The sequence below is a fragment of the Pararge aegeria genome, chromosome 3, assembly GCF_905163445.1.
Source record: "Pararge aegeria chromosome 3, ilParAegt1.1, whole genome shotgun sequence".
NCBI lineage: Eukaryota > Metazoa > Arthropoda > Insecta > Lepidoptera > Nymphalidae > Pararge > Pararge aegeria.
Window position 1 is genome coordinate 20,040,664 of NC_053182.1, and position 15,044 is coordinate 20,055,707.

General features: G+C 36.4%; 1 protein-coding gene across 1 annotated transcript; it reads right to left on the reverse strand.

Moving 5' to 3' along the window:
• Positions 1–172: 172 nt before the first annotated feature.
• LOC120637427 (enhancer of mRNA-decapping protein 4-like) lies at positions 173–7,154 on the reverse strand. The gene is made up of 7 exons (XM_039909270.1): positions 6,900–7,154; positions 6,050–6,161; positions 4,367–4,526; positions 3,689–3,879; positions 2,083–2,314; positions 1,153–1,373; positions 173–427 (listed from the first exon to the last, which is right to left on the reverse strand). Exons 1-7 carry the CDS (start codon positions 7,087–7,089, stop codon positions 247–249), a joined length of 1,287 nt encoding a protein of 428 aa, XP_039765204.1. The 5' UTR covers positions 7,090–7,154; the 3' UTR covers positions 173–246.
• Between the last annotated feature and the right edge of the window lie 7,890 nt (positions 7,155–15,044).

Sequence of the window (15,044 nt, forward strand, 5' to 3'; positions counted from 1 at the left end):
TAGGTTTTGATAGAAGTTTTCCTATTGGTGTATAGTAGTCTCATAAAATATTACGGCCAATGGCAAAAGAAGATTTGTTAGATGATTATATTTGATTATTGAGAACGTTCGTTCTTTCGATTTGACGTTCTTTTTTTTATTTTGCTAGTAAAGGGATTGAAAATATACAGTCTAATTATATTTAATAATTATTTATTACCTATTGTAAGTAACATTTTAAACAAAAGTAACAAAATTTATACCAAGTTATTTAATCAAATTATCAGCAGCCATAATAATCAGCGATATCCGACGATTTGCGACATGGTGTGGGTAGGCGCGAACAAATTTTGAAAGGTGCTTGCGGACTTCCCCAACAACTAATGGTAGATGCGCCCGTGTTACTTGATCTGATACGTCCAAGTTTATCAGAGCTTCTTCTAAATATCTGTAAATAATATTTTTAGTTAAGTATGATCATTGAAACAAACCTTTACCCGGGCCTCTTCTCAGAATGAAAAGCGTAGTCAACCACGCTGGCCATGCGCGGATTTATAGGATTCATAAGCCCTTGAGAGCACTCTTTAAAATTGGTTTCAGTGGTACTGAACGCTTAGGTAATTATTAAGCTTTAATTTTAGTTCTTTCCTCTTTGCGACAGGGGCAATTTGGAAACTATTAAAAAAAACGAAAGTCTGGTCTGAGGCTTCAGTTGTGGCTAGTTACGACCTTGCGGTCAAAGCACCACTGTCCAAATATTTTCATATAAGATCTTTACCAAAATATAAGATAACTGAAAAGGCAATTTATTTCGCTTCTAGTGCGAAAGTTTTGAATGCCAAGTCGTGGCGAAGGCCTGTACAGTATTTTACTCAAACAAGTCTTCACTTGAACTCATTCTCATTTTGTCGAATGCAAATACTTTTCAAAATCAATGACGAACGAAGAAATATTATAATTTTACTCTCGTTTAAGTTTTTATTTATTTTTGCTATAAACAACTTTCCATTTGTACCTAAGCCGCTTCGGAATTTAAATAAAACCTTTGCTACGTTAAGAAAATGCTTTATTGCTTAGTTTAGATCGTGGATGACCACAAATGTGTCTAGTGGATCTTTAAAATCGTGTGGAGAGGACAGTCGAGCCGCCAAGATATGGACTCTAGAGACCTACCTGCATTTAAGCTGTGTTTCGTGCACCATGTCTGTCGCCAGCTGCTGCACCAGCGACAGCAGCACGGACTGGGACAGACTGCACGGGTTGAACACCGCGGCCGGGTCCACGGCCCTGCACGCCCCCATCACCAGCGACAAGTTGCAGTAGGATAATGCCTCCTCGAATGACCCGTTGAAGTCCCCCTCGGAGATCTTTTTGTTGATTACTGCTGACTGCATCTATAACAAGATATAAATAAAAAATAAAATATATCTACGCACTAACAACATAAAACCAACTATAAATCAGTAGATAGTAGGTAGATACCTACAGTTTTTATTTTTATCGAAGAGTCTGATTTGAGGTGTTTTATCTTTTGAGTTACTGTACCTACTGGATGTGTTTTTAATTAGGCTAAGCGTACACACATAAATATTATTGACAATATTTTGCATATTATTGACAATAATATTGGCAGCCAAAATAAAGATAAACAATTTTTCGTAGTTTTTATAAATAGAAAAGAAGTCGTTATAGAGGATATTGTTAAATATTGTATTGATGCAATATTTAACAATATCCTTTATTTTTTTACGTTAACTTACTTAAAATTTCAAAAGTGCTTATAAACTTGGCCTATGAAATTTGAAATAAATGCCTATTGAAATAAATGAACTTTGAATTTTGATTTCTTTTTTATCTGATGCCAGTGTTTCACGCTCGATATGTTTGAAGCGAGAAGTTGCTCCGCACGTTCGGGTATCACGGGTGCCAACAAACCGGGGGTTTTATGCTAATTTGGAATAAAAACAAAAAATTGCTGACAACTTCGTGGGTAAATCAATATGTTCAAAACCCTTTGATTTTCTTTTAAAATCTGAAAGGTCTCAGCAAGAAGTCACCAGAGATTTACTATTTATTTATTTATAAAAGTACAAAACTTCTTACGAGATGATCTATTACGGATACTTCGGGATCCACTGGCTGCGGGGGACTGGGAGGTACTTTCAGTTCTTCTTCGTATGGATCGAATTTTTCTCCACTTATAGGCGTTGCTTGGCAAAAATCTAGGCTAAGATGCCCTACTTGGCTGCTAGACAGACTTGACTCCACTTGAAGCAGCGGCAGTATAATCTTCGGAGATTGGTCGCGAGATATCTTTAATTCTTTAAAAAAAGACCTGTGTAGAAATTGTATGAAGTTGATAAAGTGAAAAAATGTGAAACATGTATATTAAATAGGATCTCACTTTTTCATTTTGGCTCACATATCTGCTTGGTCGAGCTGATAAGGTTAAGCTGTACCTAAAGTTTCGTGGTCTGGAGAGAAAAAAAGGAAAAAGGTGGGTTAATTGAATGAAGTTCTGCCCACAATGTACTAGTCTGGCTGCCATCTAAGCCTTGACGTGATGGCTAGTTTTTGCTGCTGCAGTACCGACTCCACGTTACGTCAATGATACATTTAAAAGATTTTAGGATATGATGGGTTGATCCTAAATGAAACACTACTTTGCGACGAACTGTGTATTTTTTTTTCAGGATTGATATATGGTACACTGGTAAACATTAACGGTATGCGTTAGCGTGGCAGCATTAGCGTCTCCTATTGAGTAACGCAAACGTACGTGTCTTTGTGTTACTGCTCTTTCTGCGGCTGTGGCTCGGCATCGTGCCGCACATAGCGACGGCACGTGTGCGTTTTTCGGAATCCTCCACAAGTTACTAGGCTAGTAAGCATGAATAGTAGAGCTTTTTGAGACACAGCTTGACCGGGGAAGGACTACTGTCACTCTTTTTTTTCACCGCAAAGTAGCATGGCTGTGTTCCGGACTGACGGGCGTGGCTGCCGGTATTACTACACCTGGAACTTTAAGGGCGGGTTCCTTGCATGCTCTCCGAAGCGTTGGTGTGTTTATACGTTATGGTTTTCCACCTATGATCAGGTGGGCCATGTGCTTGGTCCATCGATTACTACTATTAAAAAAGGCTGGACGTACGTACAAGCATACGTACAATGTATACAACACCTGTGTATAAATACACGTATACGTTTACCTACCAGTGTATTTCAATCCTTCCAGCACAACAGCAGGAGACAATTATCTCCCCGGGATAGGATAAAAATTTCTTCCACAGCTTTATCAACTCTCAGAGTAGTGGCGCGCAAGTGGAAATAATATCCAAATAATGTATGTGTATAAACTTCTCCTATTCCATGTTCCCGTGATTTAGCAGGTGGACACGTTAATTATATCCCTTGTCGGAGGATATAATTTTTGTCTTCTGCCTGTGGTAGCAGTGGCGTGCATAGAGGATATGCACAGGGTATGCAGATGATATAAAATGAAGAAAATCTTCAGTATGAGTTAGCCTAGCCTAGCCTACTTAAGGGTAGGCTTTTAATAACTTACAATGCCTATCCTTAAGTTTTTCATAACTCGGACTGTTGATTTTCTTGATTTTATATCGTCTGCATACCCTGTGCATACCCTCTATGCACGCCACTGTATGCTAGCCCTGCAGAGTCAAATAAAAATATAAGTAAAGAAGTATACTTTAGCTTGGGCGTCATAGTATCTCTGGACTGATCATCTCTGTTAGAACTTTTCCACCATTCTTGAGGAAATTCTTTTTCTTCGATGTCCCGTTTTGAGCTCGGTACTGTAACATCGGGTGGCAGTGTTTTGTTCGGCCGCTTCAGAATTATGACAGGACCTTTGTCTGCGTTGATGTTGTCTTGACGCTCCTGAAATTGATAGTTTACGTAGATAATCAGCATCCTCTACATATTATAGTCCATCCTTTCCTCTCCAATGCGGGTTTACTAGCAAAGATATTAAACATTTCGGTATAACTCTGCTTCAAAAACCCTTTTATGAATGGGGTTAATAAAAAGCTATAGCCTTTCGGCTTAGGGCGCTCCCATCTTGGACAGCATCGTTACCAACTTATTAGGTCTATTGTACCTACATGAATCTATCATCATCATCATTTTAACAGATTGACGTCCACTACTAGACTTTTGTAGGGAATTCCGAAAGCGACGGTCCTGTGCCGATTGTACATGAATAAATATAAAACGAACATTTGGTTAAATTGCGTCCGCTACGGCTTGCAAGTTTCCGTCATGCGTAAGACCAATCACCAGTCTGTAACTTTTCGTGATATTGGTCGGAAACCGGAGACAGATTTCCAGGAAATTTGGATGCAAATTGCACGCCTACTCAACTTACGTCAAAGCTCTTGGCTGTCTTTTTAAGAGCTTTTTTTCCTCTCATGTCCTCAGATTTCAAGTGTTTCGGTTCAATGGCTGCGAGAAGGGTTCTTGCTTGTTTGTTTGAGGTAACTTCGGAATTATCTGTGTCCTCAAATATATCTCCTGTCTCATCCATGCTGGAAAAAAGGTATCAATTTGTTTTTGAGGAAATTAGTCACGACACTTACACAAACATTTACGCGTATAGAATATAGTGTAATTTTACGTTCGCGTCTTGTACCTAACTACCTACCCTATTTATTTTGTATAGAAATCCTCATGTACATAAAAAATTAAGCAGAATTTGCTATAGGATTCCGCGAAATGCAGGCAAATCTGTATGGTGTAATTTAAAATTTGTTCAATCTTTATACTTTCTTCTGTTTTGTTTGGGGTTTGACAGTATTGTATATATTTATGTATTATTGATTTTCATTCTATATGTATATATTAACTATTAGTATCTATACATTAAATTGTAAATTTACTATATGTACATATAGGTATATATGCAAATATATATGTTTATTTATATGCACCACCTACCTCTCTTCTTGAGCTGTGTTTTACGCCTTTGGCTGCCTGGAAGAGATCGCTATGTAGCGATAAGGCCGCCAAATTGTATACTTTTTGTTAAATTTTTATTTATAATTTTTCTATATCTTTATGTGGTGTACAATAAAAGTGTATTCATTCATTCATTCATTCATACTCCATACCATACAAGCAGCATTGTTACGCGTAAATGGCTGCATTGGTAACTCCCTTGCTAATTTTCTATTCTTAGATTAAATCAAGCAATTCCACAAAGTAACGCCTGCTTCTATTGACGCTCGTCAAGGACATATTATTGCCCTTACAAATCTCGCACTGGGCACACATTATTATATTGAGCTTATTACTGACGGGTCAAAGAAGAATCCTAGGCGTACATTTAAATTTCGTAGCTTTAGGTTTAAGTTGGCGAACGAAGTTATCACCATCCCCTTACAATTAAGTAAACATATATGTATGAACGCTTCATAAGTGCCTGTGGTAGGCCTACATGAATAAAGAATTTTTGAATTTGAATTTGCAAATCCATTTTCACTAAGAAACTCATGTAACCTAACTTGCCTATGATTCTTGCCACAGCGTATGGTTTTTTGTGTAAATATGTATTTTCATTCTTCTTCTGCTTCTTTTGCTTTTTTGGCTTTTAGGTGTGCCAAATCGGCACATTGTACTATGTATAATCATATTCTTAATTTTTCGTATGGATTATGGTTATTAAAAAAAATCCAATACCAAACTGACACTAGACAGATTAAAAAATATATTAATCTGTCAAGTGTCAGTTTACGAGTTCGTAAATATTGCGCTCTGCCGAATAGGTGTCATAGCTTTAGATAGCGCCTAACGCCGTTAGTTGTCATGTAATTGTTGGTAAAACGTTTTTTTTGTCTACGCATCACCCAAAATCATTAGGCATCGGTTTTAAGCGTTTCATAGGTTTAGTGAAAACGGCCATCAGAATTAGGCAGTGATCATGAAGGAGTCATCTGTGTACCATTCCCCTGCGATCCGACAGATAGTTTTGGCAATAGGTAACTTACCTACTTCCCCAAATTTAACATCATACGTTTATTCCAACTATTGGGTATTGCTGAATAATTCTTACGTTTTCATAAATTCCTCGGATTCCTCTAAGACGCTTGCGATTATGTTTCTGTAAGATATTTTTGTATCATCTTTGATTTTATTTAATATGCGCTGCTGCTGTCTCACGATACCTGTGTAATGATATCATTATAATAAATAATTATTCACTTCCGGTCTAATTAACTTTACCTCCACGCTTTACAGCTAATACACCTTATAATTCTATCATAAGACATTCTTATAATTAAAATTTTTATTACTTTCAATATATTTATTTTACAACAAACGTACCCAGCCCGCTTCGCCGGGCTAGATTTTGCTTTATTTTGTTTAAACAATAAACTTACATCATTAAATTTTTAATTTAAGTCTCATAATATATTAAATCATTTATTTCTCTCCGTATTCATTCTCTTCTCGAGCGGGTGAAGATCATTATCTACACCCAACAATAGAATATCATCATAGTAAATAAAAGCTGTATTTGACAGTTCAAAAATAGGAGTGCTCCGATCGTCACCAAACTTTACAGGATTACTCTCAATCCGGAGATTCCCTGAAAGTTTCATTGAAATCGGTCCAGCTTTCTCTTTTATATATATATATATATAGAAGAAAGATTGAGTGGTGATGTTTAGTAAATTAAGATTTTTCATGTCTGCGACTAAACATGTATAATATTTTGTCATGTTTTAAGCAAATAAATGAATTCGAATTTGAATTGGATGGGTAAGTATACCTGGGATATTGAGGCATTTTTTTTTAAAAAAAAGGTAGTATGAAACAATATTTTTTGTGCCCCGGGATCTGACCATGTCGTTCAGTTCAGTCCAGTTTCATATCTTATCATGTAAACAAAAGTAATTTACCTCTTAACTTATGATTATTTCCTTTCAAATCCAAGATGTTCCTGTGAGATTTATACAAACTGTCCAGCAGTGTATCGTATCCGGTCCACGAGTCGTCATCGTCGGCACATTTCACAAACTTTAAATCGTTCCTTATATCTCCGGTAGATTTGGATTTGCGCAATTTAGTTTCTGATATACAGAAATGCATTTTTTGTTCCTAGTTTTACAAAATGGAATAAACCAATGCTATGACCAAAAGTCATCGAGTGATTTCCTACTTAGGTTTTTACGTGCCTACCCTCAATAAGCTTTAATCCTATATATAATATAATTACCATCGGTTTACCTTAAACAATGCCATAGTGTCTTGAAAAAGCTCGAATTGATTGACTATAAATATCAAAAAATTCATTTAGAAACGCACGATCAACTCTCTGCGTTCCAATTCAGGAAAATTCTTTGATTGTCATGAATACTTTAATATTCATACAGAATTCATGAATTATAATCATACAGAATCCTTATTTAACCATTATTGCAAGAATTGTGCCCGAATCAATGAAAATGCCCCGCGTTCGTCAGTCTTTGAACCCGCGGAAAGTTCCTAGCTCGCAAACTCTTTCTCATTTTCCCCCTTTTATGATAAATGTTAAGAACATCAGAGGTAAAATAATTACTGTCATCTGTTAAATGGAATGAACCACCACTACTAAAGTTGTATAATACTACAATCTGAATCTATGACGGCCGATTGGCGCAGTGGGCAGCGACCCTGCTTTCTGAGCCAAGGCTGTGGGTTCGATTCCCACAACTGGAGAATGTTTGTGTGATGAGCATTAATGATTTTCAGTGTCTGGGTGTTTATGTATATTATTCATATGATTATTCATCAGTCATCTTAGTACCCATAACACAAGCTATGCTTATTTTAGGGCTAGATGGCGAGGTGTGTATTGTCGTAGTATATTTATTTTTATTTATTTATTCTGCACTCCTCAAGCTATAACGTCGTTAATCAACATTTGGCCAAATCTGATTTTTGACGCTATCTTACTCAGATTTTTTTACTATCGGTCAATCTAACCGGTATTTTCGTATTCGTTGTAGTTTTCAATATAGCGATATGAAGAACGTCTTTACATAATTACCTTATTATGTGATAACAATACTTAAACGTATTCAACTAACATTGGCAGTCTAAAATGCCTCAAAGCTGCGTTAATTTTCATTGCTACAAGGTTTTATTCTTAAATTCCTTAACTATTATGTAGTTTGTGGATTTTACTTAATTTTAATGTGTTTAAAGTGACTTTAATACTTAACTTAAATGTTCCTAATTATTCTGAGGTTATGACTACTTAGTTAAAAAATAGCATCTTCTATATCATCTCGAGGTTCTGACTAGTTAAAAAAATGTTTCGGAGCAGACGTGACACACGGATTCAGTGTTTTTTTCGTGACTGTTATGTTATGTTCTTTTCTATTAATGTCTGGTCTAGTCTATTCTATTCTGGTCTGTTATGTTCTCTTCTGATTTATTTTATTTTGTTCTGGTCTGATCTAGTCTATTCTGTTATTTTTATTTTATTCTGTTCCGTTACATTCTATTCGGTTCTGTTATATTCTGGTCTGGTCTAGACTATTCTATTGTATTCTGTTCTATTTTGTTCTTTTCTATTCTTTTCTGTTCTGTCCTTTCCTTTTGTTTTTTCTATTCTGTTCTATTCTATTATATTCTATTCTGTTCTGTTCTATTATGGTCTGGTCTAGTCTTTTCTATTCTAATCTGTTCTATCTTTATGTGCCTGTAATTACACCGGCAACCACGCCCTTCAGGCCGGAACACAGCATTGCAACAATGCTGCTTAGCGGCAGAAATAAGCATGGCGATAGTACTTCCCCGGACGAGCTCTGTCACAAAAACCTCTACTACTCTAATAATGGGACGAAGATGTATTGACGAATTAAAAAACAAGTTACAAATCAAATATACTTTTATTTACATTAGAGGTACGTATATTTCTGTAGTAACGTAAACGATTTATAGGTAATTAGATAGTCAATAAAAAACTATTATTTATACATACTTAGTCTTTATTTTTTAATCTCTTTTATTGAGAAATATTCTCACATGTCTCACGATTAAAACGGCAGCGCGCTTATCTGCTAGGGTTGGTTAGAGGGTACCTAAATCAGTGTTTTGGACCCTAGTATAGTTTTTACGCGTTTTTAATTAATCAATTAATCAATATATTATAACAGTTCACAGCTTAGCACGGGCAGGGGACATTTTATGTCCACGAGGAAAGTACGAAATATTAATTTTCGCCCAGTTTTTAGCATGGGCGCCGGGTGGAAATCACATCCAAATTAATATAAGTGTAACATTAAAACTTCTCCTTTTCTCAGTTACCGTGTTTTGGCAGGCGGATAGTAAAATTTTATCCCTTGACCGTGGATATAATAGGGGGATATGTTCTCTGTGTCCTGCCCAGGTTAGCCGTTCTAGACTAAAGGCGATAGTACTTCCCTTCCCAATGGGACGGTTACGCAGCATTATTTAGAATAAATTAAAAAACCTATCTATGTTTTTTTGGCAAAAAAAAAAACAAACCAAAATTGATAAATTGCTCCATTGGAAAGTAACAAATTTATTTAGTCGACATTAAAAGTAATAAGTATTTTCCTCATGCGTTCAGTGCAATTTAATTTGAGTCGCTACATACGATATCATAATGGCCCTGGGACGATAAGAAATGTTATGTTGCAGTCACGGAGCGATCGTAAAAATATTGCTTTATGCGTATACTTGCGCTCGGATATCACGTTATGCTGTCAGCAGTTGTTAGTCAACTAGCGTAAACCTGCTGTCTTGCTACCTCCATGTACTTTTTTTTTTTTTAAATCATATTATATCTCAAAATTTTGTCTCGGTTATTTCAAAATTCGGGTTTCCGACCCATATGATTACATGAAACTTCACTTATAATCACTGAGGTATAATATATACCTACAGCACATTAGTAAGACTTTTTTGTACATACGTTATATTTTTCCGTTGTAAACTTTAAACTGGCTTAATAATCTATCTAGAGAAATCATGGTCAGTGGCTGTCAGTGCTTCTTCAGGACGGAATATTACACCCGCCAACCATCACTGAAACAGCATAGTGGGCCTTAGGCTACATCCTCTAAAATCTTCATTTACTAACGTCCCATAGCAGCACGCAGGTTCACTCCCATAATACTGAATACATATCTGAACAAGATCATTCAAGAAGGATATAGAATAAAGACCCGCCATGCTTCAATGCTGCTTGGTGAGCTAGGTATCGTTATCGATTATTAACACTTCGGATTTGGTCACTGTTCGTTAAGAAACACACGCCGGGTCTTTCGTAACCCTTAGCAAAAATGTCCGCTGTCTAAAATATCTTCATTATCACCGCTTCAGCTCACAAAGCAAATCGAATTAATGCTGCAAAAAGTAATTTGTGTTTGTAGTTTTGTTTTTTTTGTTAATACGTGTAGCCTGGGGAAACTAATTGGGAAACTGCAATCTCCCTAAGTCCCTATGTATGTAAATTAATAAATAAAAATAAATGTATTAAATTTTAATTAAAGCACTATACAAGTTTTGATAAAAATGTCAAAGAAATAAAAATTAAGTGTCGTTGTTTTTTAATGCTATATTAATTTAAAAAAAAAACTAAAATAATTATAATAATAATAATTGACCGAGCTATGCTCATAATTTAATATTTTCTACTACCATCATTTCCGCGAATCACATGCGAATGATAAACACAAGTTCCGGTTTACTCAATAATGTACTATGTACTAGAAATGTCGCCAAGCAAGGTGATGCGATTGGCTTTATAAATTAAGTGATTTTTAAATTGTTTGACCCCCCCTGTGAGATGTCGTGAGAACCCGGGACGGGTTGAATAAAATCAATCCAATCTAACATAAGATTTTTCAAAATGAAGGTTTCTTACGTAAACGCGTTGTATTGTTATTGACCAATAGACCAAAATAGTATATATATATTTTTTTTTTAATCAAAAAAGAATTGCGTGATATTTGCCGAGAACCCCAACGTAAGATTAGATGAGATTTGACTCGACCACCTCCCCCCCTTAAACATCTCACGTATTTTATGAACACCCCCTCCCGGGGAGTGATCCCATCGGCTGCTAGTAAGTAGAAGAGTGGGACAAGGGTAGCACTACTAAATTAAATCTGTATTTGTACATGTCGAAATACATAAATCTTAAAATCTTTTTCAGTGTAGTGAACGGCTGTACAAATCGTAGAAAAAAAACGATATAATGTCATTGTCAAATGATAATAAAAATAATACCCAGGTAAATTTTATGTGAGCTTTCTTAGACCATAACATTATTGAACTATCATAGTTTTTTTCATAATAATAAAATAATGACCCGGCATCAGTTCTTGAAAATATCAGTGCATTGCTCTACTGGGATCTAACGATTATTAATGACAGGTATATTACAGCTAATAGACCTGATATAGTGCTAGTTGATCGATCAGTGCGCCGTGCAATAATTGTTGACATTACTATTCCACATGACGATAATCTTGTGAAAGCTGAAAAGGAAAAAGTATCTAAATACTTGGACCTTGCTCACGAGATTACCGCCATGTGGAGTGTTGAGTCGACCTTTATTATTCCGATCGTCTTTTCAGTCAATGGTCTTCTCGCGCAAAGCTTCGACCAACATCTTAAGAAGCTTTCGCTTGGTTGTTTGATCAAGGGTCGGATACAAAAAATAGTAGTCCTAGAAACAGCGCGTATTGTGAGGAGGTTCCTCACTCTGGAGCCCTGACCGCCGGTTGCTTGGACATTCAAAAGCCCCGCAAGCCAGTGGCGTGCATAGAGGGTATGCAAATGATACAAAATGAAGAAAATGCTGGACATTTTCTTCAAGTTATAAATACTTAAGGGTAGGCTTTTTGTAACTCTTACAATGCTATCCTTAGGTTTTTTATAACTCGTGCTGGAGATTTTCTTCATTGAATATTATCTGCATACCCTGTGCATACCCTTAATGCACGCCACTGCCGCAAGCAGAAGGTGAATGGTAATTTTTTTATAATTTTTTGTTATAAACATAGTGTTTTTTTTAATTAAGCATTGTAAAGAATTTAAAAAAATATGAAAATTATTAAATAGAACTAAAAATTATCAGAAAATGTATCTAAATTAATCACTCGTCTCTGTGATAAGCCTAAGAATTTTTTATTGGGTTTTATAGCTTTACTATGATTCCGTTGTTACTCACGTGCCCATATTGCATAGATTTCCTACAACTAGATTGTTCAAGTATATAGTACGTCGTTTACTTAATGGTTTAGGTACATAAAAGAAGTATCAGTGCTTTATTTTTTAACACTGATGGTCCAAAGTTCTCATATAAAAGTTTTTATACAAGCTTAATATTATAGACTAGGCAGTACAACTTTTCATCTGTAGACTGACTTCTCTGGCTCACCACATTTGTAGACCAACAGAAGGAAATACATTCGGTTGCTTTATACTTGATTACATTTGGACGTAGTTAATCAAAAAGGATCCTCATTGAAGAAGAAGTCTCAAGTTATTTAGGGTCTTACAAATAAATTTGGCATAACGTTGCAATAGTTAGGGTTTTCTTTAACACTCTTATAAGGTTGTGTTGACAGTGCGACAAAAGTGCATAACTATTGCAACGTTTTGCCACATTTATTTGTCAGGCTCTATATAAATAAATGAATATAGACGACAATACACACATCGCAAACTAGCCCAAAAGGAAGCGTAGTTTGTGTTATGGGTAGTAAGATGACTGATGAATATTTTCATGAATAATATACATAAATTCTTATAATATACATATAAACACCCAGACACTGAAAAACATTAATGTTCATCACACATACATTTTCCAGTTGTGGGAATCGAACACACGGCCTTGGATCAGAAAGCAGGGTCGCTGCCCAATGCGCCAATCGGCCGTCAATTATATCAAAACTATACTAACTATACTAATACTTAATTTGCATCGTTTTTGTTTAACTATGTCCATTTGTCAGGACTGAAGGCTACGTCGGCCGATTGGCGCAGTGGGCAGCGACCCTGATTTCTGAGTCCAAGGCCGTGGGTTCGATTCCCACAACTGGAAAATGTTTGTGTGATGAGCATGAATGTCTTTCAGTGTCTGGGTTATTATATGTATATTCAAGTATTTATGTATATTATTCATAAAAATATTCATCAGTCATCTCAGTACCCATAATTCAAGCTAACGCTTACTTTGGGGCTAGATGACGATGTGTGTATTGTCGTAGTATATTTATTTATTTCTTTTTTCATCATTTGCTTGATTAGTAGGTCAGTATCACTCCTAATCACTAATATCAATTCGCTTTGTATCTCTAAAACAAAACACGTCACTGGTACATTGTCATTTTTAATTGCTTAGTCATATTATAACATTCTGCAAATCAAGATATCCACAATTACAAAGTGTCTGCAACCTCACTGGCGCAGTCTTTAAATAGAAGGTCGTAAATGAAACTTTGGGTCCACTCGGGAAAGTGGGGTTTAAAGTTTGTGTAAGATTCATCACCATCATCAATCCATTACAGACACACTAACACAGACATTTGACAAATAAATTTTTTTAATTTTTATTTTATTACACTAAAAGTTAGTCCTTGATTGCAATCCCACCTGTAGTAAGTGACGATGCAGTCTAAGATAGTAGCGGGCTAACCTGTTAGGGAGTATGGCAGTTTTATTTAACCTCTTATGTGATGTCTCTTAAAAAGAACAAAGTTTGTATTAAACGTAAGCTTATAAAAAAGTCCTATTATAGTATAAAGGACTACGTAATCGATAAAGACGCTTGCGTGTGAATTATTGCCCTAACCAGGTTGCTCTTCTAATAATTTTAAATGACAATGTGAGATGGTGATAACAAAAGAAAAACACCCAGCTAAGTTTGTTGTGGGCTTCTTCTTGGACCAGGACGTGTTTGGAACCCTCGTAGCTTTAGTTTAAAGTTTACGAATGTGGTTATCGCCGTCATCTCATTACCGTGTAATTCTCAAGTACGCATCAAAAGTGCCACCTGTACTTGAATAAAGATATTTTTGACTTTGACTTTGACCCATACCCCTAATCGGTTTCTAAGCGACACCATACCGGAATGCTTAATGGCTTAGCGGCACGTCTTTGTCGGTAGGGTGGTAACTAGCCGCGGCCGAAGCCTCCCACCTCTTCCAGCCTCCTCCCCTGCCGGGAATCGAATTCGGGACCTCCAATTTAAAACCACAGTGCTCACCGCAGCGCGGAGATAGTCAAAAAAATATGATAGTTAGACAGTGCTTTAATGTATGCATGAAGTGCAAGCCTCTCCCACTGCACCAGAGAAGTCGCTATAGACACCATAATCATACTGTTACGGTACATTGAGGATATCAGACTTTAAGAGCTCCTACTTGAACATTATACCCAAAGAGTCCAGGAACATTTTCACTGAAAAGGTCCCCAGTGTATATACAGCTTAATAATGTCAGGTCCCTATTACACTAAGGCCTGATTTACACTTTGTTTAGTGCGGATGCATGTGACAAGTGATAAGTAACAAAATTATGGTAAATTTTTTATTTTACTTTACTAACAGTTAGCCCTTGACTGTAATATTATCTGGTGGTAAGTGATGATAGAGTCTAACATGGTAGCGGGCTAACCTGTTATATTAAAACCCTAGTTCTAATGACTACGATGGAATACCTAATTGCATGGTAGCAGGTCTGTATAGGTAGGGTGGGTGGTACCTACCTAGCCCAGTACCAACCAGAGAAAATTCTGAAAATATAAATTCCAAAATTCCCCCTGCAGAGGATTACCTCCATGACCTCCCACTTATACACCTCACCCCCAGGGATGGGGTTCTTCATCATCATCACATCAACCCATAACTAAAGGGCATGGGTCTAGTCCAATGTGATGGAAGAAAAGAGTTTTAGTCCACCATGCTGACCCAGTGCCGATTGGTGAACTCCACACACCTTTGAGAACATTACGTAGAACTCTCAGGTATGCAGGTTTCCTTATACGATGTTTCCCTCCACCTTTCACCTTTCTTGCTT

Bases quoted from the DNA above. Each gene is read 5' to 3' on its own strand.
- LOC120637427 (XM_039909270.1), bottom strand. From the start codon at position 7,089: ATGCATTTCTGTATATCAGAAACTAAATTGCGCAAATCCAAATCTACC. The intron at 6,162-6,899 runs GTAAATTACTTT...ATCATTACACAG, and splicing joins AAATAATCATAAGTTAAGAG to GTATCGTGAGACAGCAGCAG. The intron at 428-1,152 runs GTAGGTCTCTAG...TATTATTTACAG, and splicing joins GAAACACAGCTTAAATGCAG to ATATTTAGAAGAAGCTCTGA.